At 38.2% G+C, this 19,332-nt stretch overlaps 1 protein-coding gene across 5 annotated transcripts in view; it reads left to right on the top strand.

The window, feature by feature from the left end:
- RPGRIP1L (RPGRIP1 like) overlaps nucleotides 1-18,879 on the top strand; it is a 118,256-nt gene extending 99,377 nt beyond the window's left edge. For 4 of the 5 annotated variants that reach the window (XM_063797133.1, XM_001166735.7, XM_009430803.5 and 1 more), the window contains 4 exons: nucleotides 1,143-1,326; nucleotides 9,295-9,379; nucleotides 14,726-14,859; nucleotides 18,142-18,879. In XM_063797133.1, the coding sequence (XP_063653203.1) occupies nucleotides 1,143-1,326; nucleotides 9,295-9,379; nucleotides 14,726-14,859; nucleotides 18,142-18,254 (516 nt within the window). In that variant the 3' untranslated portion in view covers nucleotides 18,255-18,879. The remainder of the gene's footprint in view (nucleotides 1-1,142; nucleotides 1,327-9,294; nucleotides 9,380-14,725; nucleotides 14,860-18,141) is intronic. The other variant, XM_054668400.2, reaches the window with a different exon arrangement.
- The last annotated feature ends 453 nt before the right edge of the window (nucleotides 18,880-19,332 follow it).

The following is a 19,332-nucleotide window of genomic DNA, read 5'->3' as shown; positions in this document are numbered from 1 at the left end:
TTGAAAGAAGGGGGTAAAATTACTTCATCAAATATTGAGAGGGTTTGACAGCAATGGAAATTGTTCTTTATGGGAATATTTTTACAATAGGATACTTATGCTTTTCAATTTGATTAATTATATTATATGCTTTGAAATATCTAAGTAACCACTATGGTGAATTTACACACTGATTTAAATTTAACAATGAATTCCTAAAAGCTGGTCATATAAACAGGTCTTATTTTCAGGTTTTTCTAATTATTATTTGAAGTTATATAATTTATAGCATGTCTCTGAATTTAGTAAAATAGGATTTTGATACTAAAGGACAAACTTTAAATTGTAAAAAACAGATTTAACTGAGGAGTTACCTTGGTGTGATATAATTTCTAATCCTAGTCTATTAATTATTTGAAATCATTACTCAAGGAAACATTTGTAATTCCTGTGATAATGTCTATGACACCAAAATCTATTAAGCAAGGATTGAGGTGAAAATTAAACAAACACCATTTTAGTTGTTAATTTTGTAAAAATAAAATTAAAGATAAATTATGAGAAAATGTTGTTCAAATTAGACATAAAATTGTTTCTTTTGCTTGAAAATGTATTATTTATTCAACAAAATATATTATGACAGAATATAAGAGAATGAACTGTAGTTTCTGCTCTAGTTAATATTGATTCATATAGCTACATATATTAGCATAATACCTATAAAGTGTTCAACAGGCTTTGATCTCCGAATAACTGAAACTTTCTCAGGTACTGTAGATTAAGTAAAGGCAGTGATAAACATGTACTTCATTACATAGTTTGAAACAAGGCCAACTTGTCATTCTGAAAGCAATCGGAGATGAAGATCTCATAATCTTCACTCCTGATAGACTACTAGTGGGGTATTTATAGCCTCAAATGTAAATCAGGAGACTATTGCCATGACACTGTTAACTTCAAACCCTGGGGCATTAGAATCTCATTCTGTGTCTCTGTCATGAATAATCTATCATGTGTAACATACAGTAGTGTACATTGCATTCAAGAAAAGAAGCCCATTGGCCTTCGTGTTTTATTTAAAATTGATAGTGGAAAGTAATAGTGGATCTTTTTGTTCAATTATTTTATTTCTTTGTTGTTTTTTGTTTTTGCTCTTTAAACAGCCATCAGAAAAAATTCGGATTGAGATCATAGCTCTAAGCCTTAATGATTCTCAAGTAACCATGGATGACACTATCCAACGGCTGTTTGTTGAGTGTCGATTCTACAGTCTTCCTGCTGAAGAGACACCCGTGTCGCTTCCAAAACCCAAGCGTGGGCAGTGGGTCTACTATAACTATAGCAATGGTATGTATGATTCATTTGTAATATAGACTTTTATGTTTGTCTTTTTTATTTATGAAAGAAGCGGAAAGAACAGAGAGAAAGTTTATTTCTCTAATATTCACATAAATTCATGGAAGTCTTGTCAGAATTGATTAATAAAAGTCAAACCAGTAGCATAAATATTAAGAAAATAAAGTTGGGCCAGGCACAGTGGCTCACACCTGTAATCCTAGCACTTTGGGAGACCGAGACGGGTGGATCGCTTGAGCTCTGGAGTTCCAGACCAGCCTGGGCTACATGGCAAAACCTCGTCTCTACAAAAAAAAATACAAAAATTAGCCGGGCATGGTGTTGCGCTCCTGTAGTCCCAGTTACTCAGGAGGCTGAGGCAGGAGGATTGCTTGAGCCTGGGAGGGTGAGCCTGCAGTGAGCTATGATCTTGCCACTGCACTCTTGCTTGAGTGACAAAGTGAGACCCTGTCTCAAAAAAGAAAAGAAAGTTGAAGTAATACCACAGTTAAGAGAAAACAAAACAATGTGAAAAAAATTTTCTAAGATGGTCCTGCTATGTCATAGTTCAACAGAAAAATGTCAGCTAGGTCTATAATTAGGAATTTAATTTAAATATATGATATTTCAAAGAAATATCTTTCAAAGAAGTCATTTTTTAATCATATGATTCGAAGCTTTCAATGTTCTATTTATTGTCTACCTTTCTGATCAATGTCATCACATGGATGTTTTTACAATACGTGTATATATCTCTCTCAGTGTCTAGATGTTCAAGATTTTAATTGAGTGAAGCGTAAGTTCTTACTGCACCTTTCATCATATAGCACACACATCCATTCATAGCAGCAGGCAGGTTTTCTGTCTTAGGGCTTGATCTAGCAGCCAGTTGACATGTAAGTTTACTGGACCAGCACAGACCCAATAGACACCCTATAAATTCTGAGATCAATCAACTTTATTGTGTGATTGTTAGTATATAATTGGAGAGGAATAAAAAATAATATCAGGCTACCATGACCCTAAGCTAAAACAGCTTAGTATGTTCTCCTAGAGCTCTACATTAAAACAAACCATAAAAATGGAGTGTTGTGTTATTTTTAGCAAAATGGGCCATCTCATGCTAGTTCATCACTACTATTTTTTTCCTCACTAATCTTAGAAATTGCATTTTAATCAACATGTATAACCATGCTGTTGTATCAGCAGGATTACAAATGCTCACAGTTATCTTTTTTTTCCCCATCTGGCATTTTTAGAAATACGTTCATTCCTCAAGACAGTAATCTTAAGTATCCAGAGATCTGGCGTAGTGGTCTAGTCCTCCCTTTATCCCCAATTTTTACTGTTATGTGAACTAAGGCAAGATGTTTAAATTTCATGATTCCTTGTTTTCTTATTTGAAAAGTAAGGTGCTTTCTAAGATCCACTTCAGCTTAAATTCTACAATAACAGGTGTGTGAAGAAATCACATGTGAAATAAGTAGTGTGGACAGGACAAGAATCTGATTCCTCCTTCATTTCATGCACTTGGTATAAAGAAAACATTTCCAAAAGTATTTTCTCAGGCTTCTTGGAAATCCTCAGTTGCAGAGTACCAGAAAAGAAAACCATATCAAAATATTATTAATAGTTGCATTCAACTAATTTTAAGAAAGATACCCCAAGAAAAATGACAAACTCTTTGGCTTTTGTATTATTCTTTGTAAAGGTCAGGAGTAGAATATTTGATTGGACTGGCAACAACATTGTTTTTTAGAGATTAATTGTCTATTGAGAAACTTGGCCATGTCAAGGAGTAGATGTTTCCATTTGCTTGAAGAGCAATACAAATCTTTCTTTAGCTCAAACTGTGATATATGCTCAAATGGCCCAAATTTTGTGCATTCTCACATGGTTACCTCTAGGTCTGTCTGGGGTGTTTTGTTAGTTGTGCTTTTTTTTTTTTTTTTTTTTTTTTTTTTTTTTTTTTTTGTGAGGCAGGGTCTGGTGCTATTGCCCAGGCTGGAGTGCAGTGGCACAATCTTGGCTTACTGCAACCTCCACTTCCTGGGTTTAAGCGATCCTTTCACCTCAGCCCCCCAAGTAGCTGGGATTACAGGGACACGCAGCCACACCCAGCTAATTTTTGTATTTTTGGTAGAGACGAGATTTCACCATGTTGCCGAGGCTGGTCTCAAACTCTTGACCTCAAGTGATCCACCTGCCTCAGCCTCCCAAAGTGCTGGTATTACAGGTGCGAGCCACCATGCCCAGCCTGGTTGTGCATTTTGGTTTGTTTTTTCCCTTTACTGCAGGGTATTTTATTGTCTAATTGGTATGTTAACAGTTACTTATGTTTTTAATGAATCAATCATTTGATAGCAGCAAGAAAACCAGTAATCTATTAGAAATGAATTCAGTAAAACTGTTTACTATACCTTTTTTTAGCTTCTCTTCCTATCTAATGAAATTTGACTGTGTAGAATTTTCAAGATTAATTGAAAATAATTTTAAGGATATTTTTCTGGGAGGAGGGGAAAGGAATGTACTCCATGCTTAGAAGCAAACTAATGTTGTTTTATATCTGTTATATCTGAAAAAATGAGCTCCTAGGTCATCAGCAAATTTGAGAAATAATTAATATTAACCTGGTTGAATGCTTCATTTTTCATTTAAGTATGACATAATGAAAATGTTTATTTTAAAATTATTATATTTGCATCTCCATTGCAGGGGGATCTCCTTGAGTCTTTGGTTAATAAGTAACTATCTCATGTATATTATTGTAATGATTTACCATTCACTCGTTACCTGATACAGAAGGTCAATATAATGTAGACTTACATCTTCCAAATCTCATTAAATATTAATGGAAGTAATTTTATTTCCAAACTGACTTTTTAATTCAAATGGATAATTTAGAGGACAATTAGTACATGCTGTCTCCTGTTTGAACACCATGCAGTAGAGAGGTTAGCTGAACCTAGCAATGATTTTACCCTGCATTGTGACTTGAATCTGTACAAAAGAGACTTGTATGTTCAGGCCCAAATTAGGTACATAAAATGAGAGATGCAGACTAGTGATCCTCTAGATTATTCATAATTGAATTCAGTCTTTATTAAGAGGTATTAAAACCAGTATAACCTACATACACAAAAATATATATCTCCTGGCTGGGCGTGGTGGCTCACACCTGTAATCCCAGCACTTTGGGAGGCTGAGGTGGACAGGTCATGAGGTTGGGAGTTTGAGACCAGCCTGGCCAACATGGTGAAACCCCACCTCTACTAAAAATACAAAAATCATCCTGGCATAGTGGCTCACACCTGAAATCCCAGCACTTTGGGAGGCAGAGGTGGGCAGATCATGAGTTTGAGACCAGCCTGACCAACATGGTGAAACCCCATCTCTACTAAAAATACAAAAATTAGATGGGCATGGTGGCAGGCGCCTGTAATCCCAGCTACTCAGGAGGCTGAGGCAGGAGAATCGCTTGAACCCAGGAGGCGGAGGTTGCAGTGAGCCAAGATCGCGCCACTGCACTCCAGACTGGGTGACAGAGCGAGACTCCGTCTCAAAAAAAAAAAAAAAAAAAAAAATATATATATATATATATATATATTCTTAGAAATACCAACACTGAAAAACTAAAATTGAATTTACTTGCCAGACAGTGGTAGCAAGAACGAAACATTTGTATTTTATTGGGCCTGAAAATTTTGCTCAGAGAATGCTGAGAAAGCAAGAAATAATTTGGGAAAAAATAAGATTAATGGTAGGTCTGAAGAATGTTGTCTGGGCTGAATAAAGCCTACAATGGAATTGACAGTGGAAGGAAAAAAATTAATGAAATCATCCAAAGTTTTTATGAGACTTATACATGTCTGGACCCTTAGCCTCTAGGGATGGAACAGTCTGTCTTTTGGAACAATTGAAGTTTAATTCAAAAGATGAAGATGATGTGAAACATCAGATTTTGTGACTAATAGGAGGAGAAATTTGGCAAAGATAAGGATGATACGGATGATTACTCTTTAATACAGACATTATCTGAGATTCAGGGTTATCGACTCCTTATAATTAAGCCATCTGCATTTCTTCTGCCGTATGACATTGATAACAGAATATAAGGATTTATCCAGCTTGCAGAAGTAAAGGATATGTTTTTAATGGTAGATGACTGAAGATCAACTAAAGTATTTGGACTACCAGTTTGTATCCTTTTTGAGACATATGCTTTCAGTAAGTTTATGTCAAAATCATACAAGTCCTAAACAAATGTGATTTCTGAGGAGAATGAAAGGTAAATACCTTAACTTTTGGAGAGTTCTGATACTTTTAATAATCACTAGAGTCACTTTTTATAGGATGTATTTCAAGTTTTGAAATTGTGAGTTTTTTTAACCATCTAGGGTTTTAGAATACTAAATGAACCATGGTTAGTCATAGGATATCATGACATAATCAGAGGCAGCCAAAGTGTTCCTGTTTCCCATGGTATTCAACCCAAAAGTGTTCACTAGCTCCTGATCCCATTTAAAAATTTGGCAAATGAATGTTGGGCCAAACAATGTTTCTCAATGTGTAGAACCCTCACCACCAGCAGCAATATCAACTGGAAACGTGTTAGAATTACAAATTCTCAGGCCCTAACCCAGAGCTACTGAACCAGAAACTCTGGGAATACAACTCAATAATCTGCATTTTAACAAGCCCTTTAAGGGGTTGTGATACACAATAAAGACTGAGAACCACTGGGCTAGATAAAGATGCCCAATCTAGGCCTCGTTTGTGGAAGCAGGAGAGCCATAGTTCCAACTTGGTACACTTTTGGAGAACTAAGCTTATTGGTAAGTAGCTGGAGTATTTTCAAAAAGAGTATTTTGAAAGTTTTCTGCCAAGAAATATGATTTGACACACCTAGACTAGGTATATCTAAGCAATTATTCCTTTATGAAACAGAAGAAAATGAGGTGACTTCCCTTGATATTGTTATGGAACATTCTCTTACCTTCTAGTCTTGTGTTAACAAAATAACTACAGCTTAAACAGGAAAACTTTGGCTTCATATGGAAGGAGGAGAGATTATGTAACATGGAGGTTAAGAGAGCAGACTCTTGAGGCTAACATTGCTGGATTCAAATTCTGGCTCTGCCACATTCTAACTAGGTGGTCTTGGGCAAACTCCTAACCTTCTCTGGATCTATTTAATCATCTGTAAAATGTGGGTCAGGTACTTAACCTGCATGATGACAGTAAAAGTATTGAGTGTAGTACCTAGCACATAAATATTACCCAGTAAATAGTGGCAATCATTTTTGTCTTTATTAAGAGAATAGAAAATATAGCATGTTGGCCAACTGGATAAAGCAGAAGCATAGGGAATCCCCAACGACACCACTTTTTAAAACCAATTTCAATGGTAAGGATGTTTAAAAAAGAAAAAGAAAAGATTGGGCCAGTCATGGTGGCTTACTCCTGTAATTCCAGCACTTTGGGAAGCCAAGATGGTAGGATCACTTGAGGCCAGGAGTTCAAGATCAGCCTGGGCAACATAGTGAGACTCCATCTCTACAAAAACTAAAAATTAGGTGGACATAGTGGTGCTCACCTGTAGTCCCAGCTACCAGGGGGAGGCTAAGGGCTAAGGTGGGAGGATCAGTTGAGCCCAGGAGTTCGAGGCTGCAGTGAGCTATGATCACACCACTGCACTCCAGCCTGGGTAACAGAGCAAGGCCCCCCATCTCTAAGAAAAAAAAAAAAAAAGGTAAATTTAGAATGACCCATATGGTCTAGCAATTTCACTTCCGGGTATATACCAAAAAGAATTGAAATCAAGAACTCAGATATTTGTATGCCCATGTTTAGAGCAGCATTATTCGTAATAGTCAAAGGTGGAAACAATCCAAATGTCTATCACAGGATAAGTGGATAAACAAAATGTGGTATATACATATGATGAAATATTATACAGCCTTAAGAAGGAATGAAATTTGACATATGCTACAAGATGTATGAATCTTGAGAACACCAATGCTAAATGAAATAAACTGGACACAAAAGGACAAATACTGTATGATTCCACTTATATGACATACTTCGGGGAGTCAGATTCATACAGACAAAAAGTGGAATGGTAGTTACCAGGGGCTGGGAAGAGGGAAGAATGGAAAGTTATTGATTAATGAGTATGGAGTTTCAGTTTGGGAAGATGAAGAAGTTCTGGAAATGGATAGTGGTGATCGTTGTACCACAATATGTAGGTATTTAATGCCACTAAACTGAATACTTAAATGTTAATTGTTAATTTAGGATGGTAAATTTTATGTTATGTATATTTTACCACAATAAAAAAATGATTTAAGCTATTGAAATTTATCAAATCTGGTCTAGGTTTAATTGGAAGACCCTTTATTTGGATGCTGGCATTTGAAATTCAGTCTTTTTTTTTTAACCACTGAGATTACCCTTGTCTTCAAACTATGGAAGCCAGTATGACATAAAAGCTTTACAACTCTGAAGTCAAAAACAATATGGTGTGCCACATCTTGAATTGGTAATTAACAGCAAAAAAAAAATCCCATTTGGAAAAAAAGTTCCCCTTTAGCGTTGTGTACTGGCAGCCTCTAAAAAACGAAGTCTGTCTTCCAGTGATCTGTTAGCATGACTTTTTGGCATTGATAAATTAAAAAAAATACTCTGAACCTTTGAATCTGTATTGATTTCTATAAACTTCAGTAACCTATATAACTAGCCACATTTACTAATATGGTATCATGCAAAGAGCAGTAAGCTAGGAGCTGGTGTTTGACTTTGGCTATCCAGAGTTGATTATTAACTTGGTTATTATGTCTTGGATGATTCTTCTCTGAAACCACTAACCCACCCCTATACCCGTACCTTTATGTCTCTCCCGCCTTGTGCCTACTCAGTGCCTTTGGCCCTCAGTTAATATTTGCTCAACTGAGCCAAACAAATGAGTTGATAGCATCATAATTTGGAATTGAACTAAAATTGTTCAGGGAAACATTTTCAACATAAAAGATGTTTGTTCCTGGCAGAGCCTAAGGAGAACTGGCTTTAGAACTATCATGATATCTTTCACCCATTGCGTGCTTTTGACCAGGAATAATCTCTAAGTTGAGATCTGGTCACAGGGGAGCCTTTACATCCAAAATGGCGTATGAAAAAGAAATGTCTTCAGAAGCTGATGCATGGCTGAAAGTCTGCCGAACTGAGAACAAATAATCAGGATGAAAATTGTACTGTTCGCACATTGAAATGCCATTTTCCCAAAGTGCAGATGCTTACTTACAATGTCAAGTGTTCACCGTCTTCTTTCTGTTGAAACTTGAGGTCAGTTATCTAATCTCATGCTTCAGCCCAGTGAAGTCTGGCCACATTCCTCGATGCCAGCATGTGCCTTTAAAACCAAAAACCTCACACCCTAAAAAGCCTTTCTCTCCCTGCACGTTTCTCTCCCATACCCCTCCCCAGCAGGCGTCAGCCTGCGGATTTCCTCAACCCAATACACTAGACGCCTCTTTTATTGCATGTTGTGGCAGGAGAGAAAGATTAAATTACTGAGGCTGTCAGGAAGGACAAGCAGTCTGCCATACATTATCATTATCACTTGCTTCTTGGGTGAAAGAAAATGCAGTAAATCCCTCAAATACAAAGCAATAAAGACCGTTGACTTTTACTGTCATGACTGCCAGTGCCATTAACAGGCAGTGACAGTGATGTGGCACTCTTAGATGTTGCTTGTATCTTTTCTGACAGTGTGCACATAAACCTGCCAGTGACATGACATTAGATCACATGACTACTCAGATTTGATTCTGGTTTCTGGAGCTGTTTTCTTTTCCCAGGCATGCAAGTGAGGTGGCATGACTTGTGTCTTTAAAAAAGGTATTTTAAAAAATACAGAATGGTACTAATGTAGCCTATTCCTGAGTGACTTCCTTTTTGGCATTTTTTTTTCTTTTGGTATAGTGATCTACGTGGATAAAGAAAACAACCAAGCAAAGAGAGACATCTTAAAAGCTATACTACAAAAACAAGAGATGCCTAATAGAAGGTATGTTTTGGCAGTCCAAATAATCTAATGGTTTACATAAAGTAGATCTCTGTAGCAGGACGTGGTTAAAATAAAAGGCACAAGATGAGGAAGCCGAACATCGGGGTTCTCTGACTCACTCTGTATCCTCGAATGAGTACGGGATCTCTGTAGATCGCCTTCCTCCTAGAAATTTAATGGCCCTTCCTACTATACAAAGTAATTGTAATGATCCTATAGGACTTGGAACACCAAAGACTGGACAACGTGTATAAAGTATCCTATTGCCACTCCTGTAGTTGTAAAGACTGTAACAGGTTGAAAGGTGGGTACACTCTGGAGTCACATGCCTTGGGTATAAATTCTTGTCTTATTGCTTACTAGCTGACTGACCTCAGACAAGTTACCTAACCTTCTTGCACCTCCTTCCTTCAACTTTAAAATGGAAATGATAACACCATAGAGGGTTGGTGTGAGGATTAAATGAGATAATATATGTAACACAGATAGTATAGTACCTGACACATAGCACACAGTGAGTGTTAATTGCAATCATTGTAAGTAGTGACATTAATATTATTGTTTGTAATGGCTCATCAGCCTTTCAGACTAATTTGTATCTTACTATCACTGTTTAATAAGCCATCATTTCATTATTATTTTTTGAAGGCATTTTTTTTCTAATTTAAATAGGATACCTTGCAATTCTGGTTCAGTAGAGAAAATACATGTATATAATTTTCAGAAGAAAGAAAAAAAACTGATCTTAAAAAGTTAGTGCTTCTGTGTGAGCTTCTGCCGCAGAGTTTGAGGAGTTACCTCTGTGCTGCTTATTAACCGCAAACTGGTTTCTCCAGTGCCCCTTGCTGGCCGTCCTCCCTCGGCTTGAGTACCCCTTTTCTGTCTCCATTGCCCACTTCTCCTTGCCTTATGACCTACTGATGACACAGCCTCTCACTGCCTCAAAAACAGTGCTGACTCTGCCACCTTGGGAGACTCAAGTTCTTTCCTTTCCAGAGGGCCATAAAGTGAATGTTAAAGACATATTTTTCAAAAGAGCTTCCAAACTAGCATTTTATCTTCTGTTTGAAGAAGAGAGACTGGAATGCTTAGCTCTCAGGATCTGATAATATAGCTTTATCACTATTCTTTCACTAGCTTTCTGAGGCTCTACTTTTCCCAGGATGGTAATCACTCAGGTTTGACTTGCTTCAGCTTCTTTCAGGGCCCCCTTCAAAACCACCAGTCCCCCAGGGTTATCCCAGGTCATGAGTGACGAGGGAATAAACAGCACTGGCCATGGCATCTGCTTCCCTACAGTCAGCAAGCTGCGCCATGGCTGTCTAGGATGGAGCTCAGTTCCCATGGACAAGTCCCGGGCTGCAATTCAGTAGCCTATTCAGTCTTATTTGTCTGCCTCTGTGTTCGCTTTGTTTCTGAAATGTGAGATCATATTGGGAGACAACATTTTTTTTACCCCAAAAGTGTTTATTTAAAAAATTTAAAAGCAACTTCTGCTTTTGTGTTAGACCTGCCTTTCCTCAGAGGACCCACTTATTTGTACCAGAATAGATTAAGAAATTTAAAAAGGCCAGGTGTAGTGGCTCATACCTGTAATCCCAGCACTTTGGGAGGCCAAGGCAAAAGGATCCCTGGCGCCCAGAAGTTAGAGACCGGCCTGAGCAACATAGTGAGACTCCCCATCTCTACTAAAAATTAAAAAAGAAAAAATTAGCCAGGCATGGTGGCATGCACCGGTAGTCCCAGCTACTGTGAAGGTTGAGGAGGAAGGACCGCTTGAGCCCAGGAGTTCAAGCTTGCAGTGAGCAATGGTTGTGCCACTGTACTCCAACCTGGGTGAGAGAGCAAGACCCTGTCTCAAAAAAAGAGAAAAGTCCACAGTAACTATAATGACTCCCACTCTCCCATGGTTGTTTCTGCAAACACCCCCCAAAGAAACAAATGTTCATGTCATTTTTGAGAAAGATAGAGAGGTATTGCAGGTGCCAAGTGACTGGCTCAGGGCTTCCAACCATGGATAAGTGTTTCAGTGCTGGCCGTGCACTCCTCGAACCACCATGGGAGTGGATGGCCCCACTGACTGTTCTCCCTCAACAGTATCATTGTCCTAAGGGAAAGAGGCATTTACATGTATGTTTTTCCACAGCCAAAAGCCTATTGTTATTCCAGCAAATGTTCTCACCTTTTTTAAATACTCAGAGGTCACATTATTTAAAGTAGCTCCTAGTTTATGAGAATCCATTTTCTCAGACAGCAACCCTGTTGAATATTGGTGATAACCTACAAAGCGACAGTTAGAGAAGTTTGATGTATCTTCCCCGACATGTCTAAAGTTATAGACATTGTCTAATAAATTATATATAGTACCTTTGCATGCCATCCCATGCTATATTTGCAAATATACACGTGTCACTTTAAAAGGGAGGTAACATATTGAAATGTGCCTTCAAACAGTATTTATTTGAAGTCATAGTTTAACACTGACTTAAGGTCCTTTTTTGGATTCAGTTTTTTCTTGTTAACAGTGTTCTGTTGAACAGATCCACCCCTGAGGAAGACAGATGATGATAATAGACAGATAAATGAATTACATCTACAAAGACTAAGAGAAAATCAAAAAGTTAAATGCCAAAATAGAAAGTAACAGTGAAAGCTGAATCAAATTCAGTGAATCCTCAGTAGTGAATCTGAGGAGGTGACACGTAAGCTGGTTCATGAAGGATAAGAGGACTCAGTCAAGTCACAAAAAGCTCAGAGAAGATCATTTCGGGCAAAGGGAACTCCAGGCATGAAGGAGTATAGAGAGATGTGTTCCAGGACCAGGCAGAGGTGGTTAGCAAGGCTGGTCTCACTGAGAAGTAGAGAGTGGCAGGAGAAAGAGGTGGGAAGAGGAGGCAGGAGTAGCTCAGGTAGCACTTCCTGTTCTTCCTTCCACCTGAGTGCTTGACATCTGCCCCCTGTGTCCATCCAGGTCCTCAGACTAGACTGTAAGCGTTCTTCCAGACATGGGACAAAGTTGGCCTTTTTGTTTTGGCAGTGTTGAAAGTAAGATAAAAGATTTGTGTGTGTGTCTTTTCATTATGTTTTAAAAACTACTTTTAATTCTTAAATGATTTTAGTGTACTTTTCCTCCCTTTTCAGCTTAACTTTCTGATTTCTTAATTTTGTTTTTGACATCTCATTTTTCTCTATATAGAATTTAAAGCCAGAAATATTGCATTTTTAAATTTCGAGTTCTTTCTCTGGCATTTAGAAGGCTTTCTTTTGCCACAGAATTCTCATATATTCAGGGGAGGTAATTGTCTGCATTTGTAAAGTGATACAGACATGATCCTTAGATATGAGACACTGTATGAAGATAACACTTAACATTATTATTACAGTCTGCATAGCCTCAGTCTTTTCTGTAAGTCTTGTGTTATAATATGTGCATTATATATTACTTTTAATTCCTCCTCTTCCAAGCAGTTTTAATTCTTCCTCTTTTCCTAATTCATTTTAGGAAAACTTCTTTCATAATCATTCATCTTACTTAATTGAATGATATAGTCAATGTATAATTTGGGAATCTAACTAAATTTTCAATTGAAACAAGCTTTTCCGATGCCAAGTTTTTCTCTCCCCTTAGAAATGTAGAAGCATAAGCAACTCTATCTATATTAAAAATACTACTAAAAAGAAGAGCAAACATTTACTCAGTGCTTACTGTGTTCCAGGCAACTGTTCACTTGTATCATCTCATTTGATCCTCACAAGAGCCCTGTAAGATAAGTATAATTATCCCCATTCCACTGGTAAGGAAACTGAGATGAGAGAGGTTAAGTAATTTGTCTAAGGTCACACAGCTAAGCAGTAGGAAAGCAGGAATTTGAGCCCAGAATGGATGCCCTTAACCACTCCATCTTAATCCCTCCATCTTATACATGTTATAAAAATTCCTTCGTACCACCTTGAAGGCCAAGATCTGTACTCTTTATAATTATTTTGTGAGTAGGCGTTAACTTTGATTTTGACCTAAAGGATTTCTATTTTCTAATAAAAACTTATTGCAGGCCAGGCGCGGTGATTCACGCCTGTAATCCCATTACTTTGGGAGGCCGAGGTGGGCAGATCACCTGAAATCAGGAGTTGGAGACCAGCCTGGCCAACGTAGTGAAACCTCATCTCTACTAAAAATACAAAAATTAGCCAGATGTGGTGGCGGGCACCTGTAATCCCAGCTACTCGGGAGGCTGAGGCAGGAGAATTGCTTGAACACAGGAGGCGGAGGTTGCAGTGAGCCAAGATTGCACCACTTCACTCCAGCCTGGGTGACAGAGCGAGACTCCATCTCAAAAAAAACACAACAAACAAAAAAATTATTATTGCTAGCTAAAAACAGAGACTTAGTAAAGGAATTCAATATAGAATACTTACTTTCAGCAAGTTGGTTAAATGTATTGTCATGTTTACCTATAAGCATTTGGAAAGGATTTTGTGTTTTTCAAGGCATGATTTCTCAGAGATGTAGATTTTTATGTTTCTTGTTTTGTTTCTGATTTGGGATGGATGCATTTTGAAAAGTTTAAAATGGTAAAGTTTACAAGCATCTATGGTTTAAGCTATGCTGCCAAGACATATCAAAAGAGTACTTAACTGTAAATTCCTGTCATTTGGTCAATCCAAGTGCATTTGGCCTCTGCACAAGCCACTAATTCAAATCAGTTCCATCAGAACCCTACAATTATATGTCTTAAAGTAAAATAAAACTTGGATGCTATGATTGTAAGTTAAAGATTGCTCAAGTAATACAAACATTTGATATAGCTGTTGGGCAGAGTTACAACATTTATCTAATATGATTCAAAATGTTACCCTGGGAGCATGATCTCTGCATTTTGTAGAACACGTACAGTTTTGTTAAATTCCTTAGTAGCAACTCCAGAGTTGTGTGTTTCTATAGGAAATGTTACGTTTCTATGGAAAATGCTGACCATTTAACCTCCATGGTCTTTATTCACTTCATCCTTTTAGCCTTAAAAGTAGAGGTGTCAAAATATAATCAGATAGTATGTAATTGAGTGAACATCTGGTCCTTCTCTTTGCCTAGTAATTTTCTCAGATTATAGAGATAAATGTTAATCAGTGCTTAGAAAGTGGATTAGTGTTCATTTGAAGGTTGGGTGTTTTATAACAATTCTAATAGTTCATATAATAACTTATCTAGCCTAGTGTACCTTTCTTTTTATTGGGATAATTGGAAACTTTAACATTTTATACCTAGTGATAACACCCCATTTGGGAGTTTTGTCTCGTGGTGATTTCTTCTCACTTGGTGGTGACTTTCGCTGATCTCTGCCTTACCAGCCTTCGCTTCACCGTGGTCAGTGACCCTCCAGAGGACGAGCAGGACCTGGAGTGTGAGGACATTGGCGTGGCTCACGTCGACCTTGCCAACATGTTTCAGGAAGGGAGGGACCTCATTGAGCAAAATATCGATGGTATGGGTGAAAGTGTTGCTCAGTTTGTGCAACCAACAATTGCTGAACTCCAAACTCTTTATTAAAACCTTCTTTTTGCTGGCTCCAAGGGTGCTGAGTCACACGTTACTTGAATCCTTTACAACTCAAGTTGACGCCTTGGTGAAGCTGAAGCGTCTTCCTATATCCTTTTCCTGTCCTCCCCCCTGCTTTCCTTTGAATCAACAGCAATTGTAAAATAATTAATTTAGCTTCACAAGGAATTATTCATTTGTTAGTATTGAGTGAAGGTGTGAAAAAAAGTTGGCCATTGGATTTTTTTTTTTTTCTGAGACAGAGTTTTGCTCTGTCACCCAAGTTGGAGTGCAATCTTGGCTCACTGCAGCCTCGACTTCCTAGGCTCAAGCAATTCTCCCACCTCAGCCTCCCAGGTATCTGGGACTACAGGCGTGCATCACCACGCCCGGCTAATTTTTTTGGTATTTTTTATAGAGACAGGGTTTCATCATGTTGCCCAGGCTGGTCTCGAACTCCTGGGCTCAAGTGATCTGCCCACCTAGGCCTCCCAAAATGCCCGGACCACAGGCATGAGCCACCACGCCTGGCCACATGTTTTTCTAGGGTTGTTTATGGAAGCCACATTTCAGCTAAGACTTAACCTTCAGGATGTTATTCTGTTAATGTTTATGGAATCCTTATTTCTGTTAAGGTACTTAACCTTAAGCATGTTATTCTGAGTGATCCTGATAATGTCTTTCTCAAGGCTTCTCTTTAATTCAGTGTTGCAATGTAGTGATACAGTCAAAGCAAGGAAGTAGCTTTGATCCTTTATTTCCCACCAGGATTTTGTGAGGAGTAATGACATTTGATCTGTTCCTGACAATTGTGCTGTCCTGGATTTTTAACTTACTAGTTGTGATTCCCAACAATGCTTAATTTCTACTCTCTATTCTTCTGTATTTAGAACATGCTAAATTGTTTTATTAATCAGACTTTTAAAAATCATAATCAGGGATGGCCTAGGCTTTATGTAGTAAATAGAGAAATAAGGCTGATTCCTAGTCCCATTTGTTAAGTTAGCAGAGCCATCTTTGGAAAAATGTGCATGACTTGTTTACATATTCACTTGTGCATTCAACAAACACTGAAGTGAGCACCTCTTATGTGCCAGGCATTCTGCTTACGCTGTAGTTCAGCCCTGGTTCATTGTCAAGCTGCTTGTCCTAGGTATGTGTCAAGTGCTGAAAAGTCAGGCTCAAGCCAAATAATTAACCAAATTAGACCAAATAACCAAATTAAAAACTTCTTCTGGGAAATCTTTATAAACTATACATTTCTAACCACGTGGCAGTTGGTCACAACTTTGGCACAGAGAAAAAGATGAGAGGATTGAAATATTAACCTGAACCCTTTTAAAGACTACCAGGACCAAGAAAGTCTGACAAAAATACGAAAATTATCTTTGCTTTATATTCTTCGTATTTTTTCCAAATGGCTGTTTAGCAACCCATCTTCTTCTGAGAGACCGCATATGACCCACTGATCTGACATAATCAGCTATTGTGGCCATGTTTTGGGAAAGAGCCAAAAGATTAGGTATAAGTGAGGTTGGGATTTTAATGCTTTGTTCTGCAGCAAGCATAGAAGTGAGAAGTCCCAAAGCAGAGATGACAGCTCCAGGGAATGATCTGGGGACCACTCATGCCATTTTGACTTACCCAATGCTCAGTTTCTGCACCTAACTCTTTGTGTATCAAGTTTTAAGGCTTTCTAACAAATTTTCTTGGAATTAAACACACACACACACACACACACACATTAAAGTTCAAGGAAAACCATAAGGAATTATAAATTGGAAACTAAGCCAGGTGTGGTGGCTCACACCTGTAATCCCAGCACTTTGGGAGACCAAGGCAGGTGGACTGCTTGAGCTCAGGAGTTTTAAGACCAACCTGGGCAACATGGTGAAACCCCATCTCTACAAGAAAATATATAAGTTAGCTGGGCATGATGGTGCCCAACTGTAGTCCCAGCTACTCAGGAGGCTAAGATGGGTGGTTGGCTTGACCCTGGAGGCAGAGGTTTCAGCGAGCCCAGATTGCACCACTGCACTCCAGCCTGGGTGACAGAGCCAGACACTGTCTAAAAGAAAAAAACAGAAACTATATGAAGACTCATAAGTGATAAGTGCTATCAGACTTACAAAAATCCAGGTTTCTGGCCTTGAGTCACTAGCCATTATCATTGTCCACAGAGGGATGGAGTCTCAGGTATTGAATCGTCATCCCATTTGGCTTCCACCACTGAGCTCAGAGAATGCCCATGGCTCCAGCCAAATAGTCTACCTTCGGGGCTGGGTGCAGTGGCTCAGGCCTCTAATCCTAACACTTGGGGAGGCCACAGTGGGGGAATCACTTGAGCCCAAGATCTACCTTTGGGACACCACTGAAAGTAGTGGTCCCTCTTCCAAGAAAATCCCACATATACTCAAACCCACAGATCTTAAGATTCTTGGGTCTGCCATTTTAATCTTTTCTAATTTCACATAAAATCTATTTTAAATGAAATGTTTTCCTCAGAAAGATAAATAACTAATTCAAGCTATGATCATGTAACATCTGTACAGTGGTTTGCCATTCTGAAACACTGTATAGATTATCATAAATTCCCTTTAGACTTACTCCTTACTAGCTTAAAAATTGTTATTTTTTTTTTCTTTGAGGAGTCTCGCTCTTGTCTCTCAGGCTGGCGTGCAGTGGCATGATCTCGGCTCACCGCAACCTCCACCTCCCGAGTTCAGGCGATTCTCCTGCCTCAGCCTCTTGAGTAGCTGGGACTACAGGCATGCACCACCATGCTCGGCTAATTTTGTATTTTTAGTAGAGACAGGGTTTCTCCATGTTGGTCAGGCTAGTTTCAAACTCTCAACCTCAGGTGATCACCTCACCTCGGCCTCCCAAAGTGCTGAGATTACAGGCATGAGCCACCATGCCCGTCCACTAGCTTAAAAATTCTGATTGTGTGTGAGGGTCATTATCCTAGAGGCTTTCACTAGGTAAACTTCAGGATTAGCTCATTAGTTTTAGCTCCACAAGCAATATGTACAGGTCCATGCAGTACGTCTCAAATGTACATCTCCATGCACACATGACAAGGTTTATTCTTTAGATACCCAAGATGCCAGTGAACTTTGGACTTCTGTAGAACTATTTTCATCTTTTCAACTACTGTTTCTGTCTGCGAGCCTTTCCAAAGAAAAATCTGTTGAATGATATTAACACTTTCCTGCTCTTTTCTCCCTAGTTTTTGATGCACGAGCAGATGGTGAAGGTATTGGCAAGCTCAGGGTAACAGTCGAAGCTCTCCATGCCCTCCAGTCTGTCTACAAGCAATACAGAGATGACTTGGAGGCTTGAAAGCAAATGCTCCAGAGGCATCTCCTACTCCTCAGTAAATGCTCACATGAAAGTTCCTACATGAGATTTTTGTAATTCTCTGGTGTATATAATCTATAATTCATGGGAAGCTGGGAGCGGGGAGACCTGGGTTTGAAGTGTTGAAGTTTTGTATACTTTTTCATTTGTTTATTTCTCTATTCCCTCCTTCTCATAACTGCCACCCCTCAGGACTTAAGTTCTCCATAATGGGCAGTACCTTCTCAATAATTTATACCTACGTGATAGCGTGAGAAAGTCTATTTGCATTTTCAACATTTTCTTAGGAAGAACCGAAATGCAATTCCCATTTTTATTTTTAATAAGCAAAAGCATAAATCTTAGAAAACCTATGAAAAAGAAATACTTTTATGTTATCCCTAATCGTCCCACTAAATGGAATGCCTATGATTAGCTTCATTAAGAGTTTTATACTGTGAAGATTTTATTAGAAGCAATATATGAAAATTACTTGGATTAATGTGTTAATCTTCCTCTTTAAAATGCTAATATCCATTTTATGCACATTAAAGCTCAGTATGCATTTTCTTTGATGCATGCAGTTTCTATCAATTAAATATAAAGAATGAAACTTAGCACCAACTTATTCAATGACTGCAAGTTTTTTGTCTTTCTTTCTTAGAAGTTCATTCTATTTGTATTATTTTCATACATTTGTAATGGTGATCCAGGGATGTATATATAAAAAGGAGATAGGTATATAGATAGATGTGAAATTTACACGTTGAAAACTTAGTATATGACACAGAAAGAAATTGTGAAAAGTATAACTCAAATTCTGATATGCTTAGTTAGACGTGAAAGGAGTATATTTTTATCATTTTTTAAATTTACATCAAGCCAGTACAGTGCCGGGTTGTATCTGGGTAACCAGATCCTCGAAAAGCAGCTCTGAAAGTTAATTTTCTAGCTTTTACCCAATCTCACTGAAGGATTTAATTGATATTTTTAATGGAGCTGTGAATCAATGCTGCAAAGGAATTGTCTCTAGAGGTCTAGGATATAATGCATTTCATTTTTTAATTTACTTTTTTATTTG

The sequence above is a fragment of the Pan troglodytes genome, chromosome 18 (genome assembly GCF_028858775.2).
Source record: "Pan troglodytes isolate AG18354 chromosome 18, NHGRI_mPanTro3-v2.0_pri, whole genome shotgun sequence".
NCBI lineage: Eukaryota > Metazoa > Chordata > Mammalia > Primates > Hominidae > Pan > Pan troglodytes.
The sequence above is the reverse complement of the archived record's forward strand: the minus strand, read 5'-3'. Positions and strand labels throughout refer to the sequence as shown.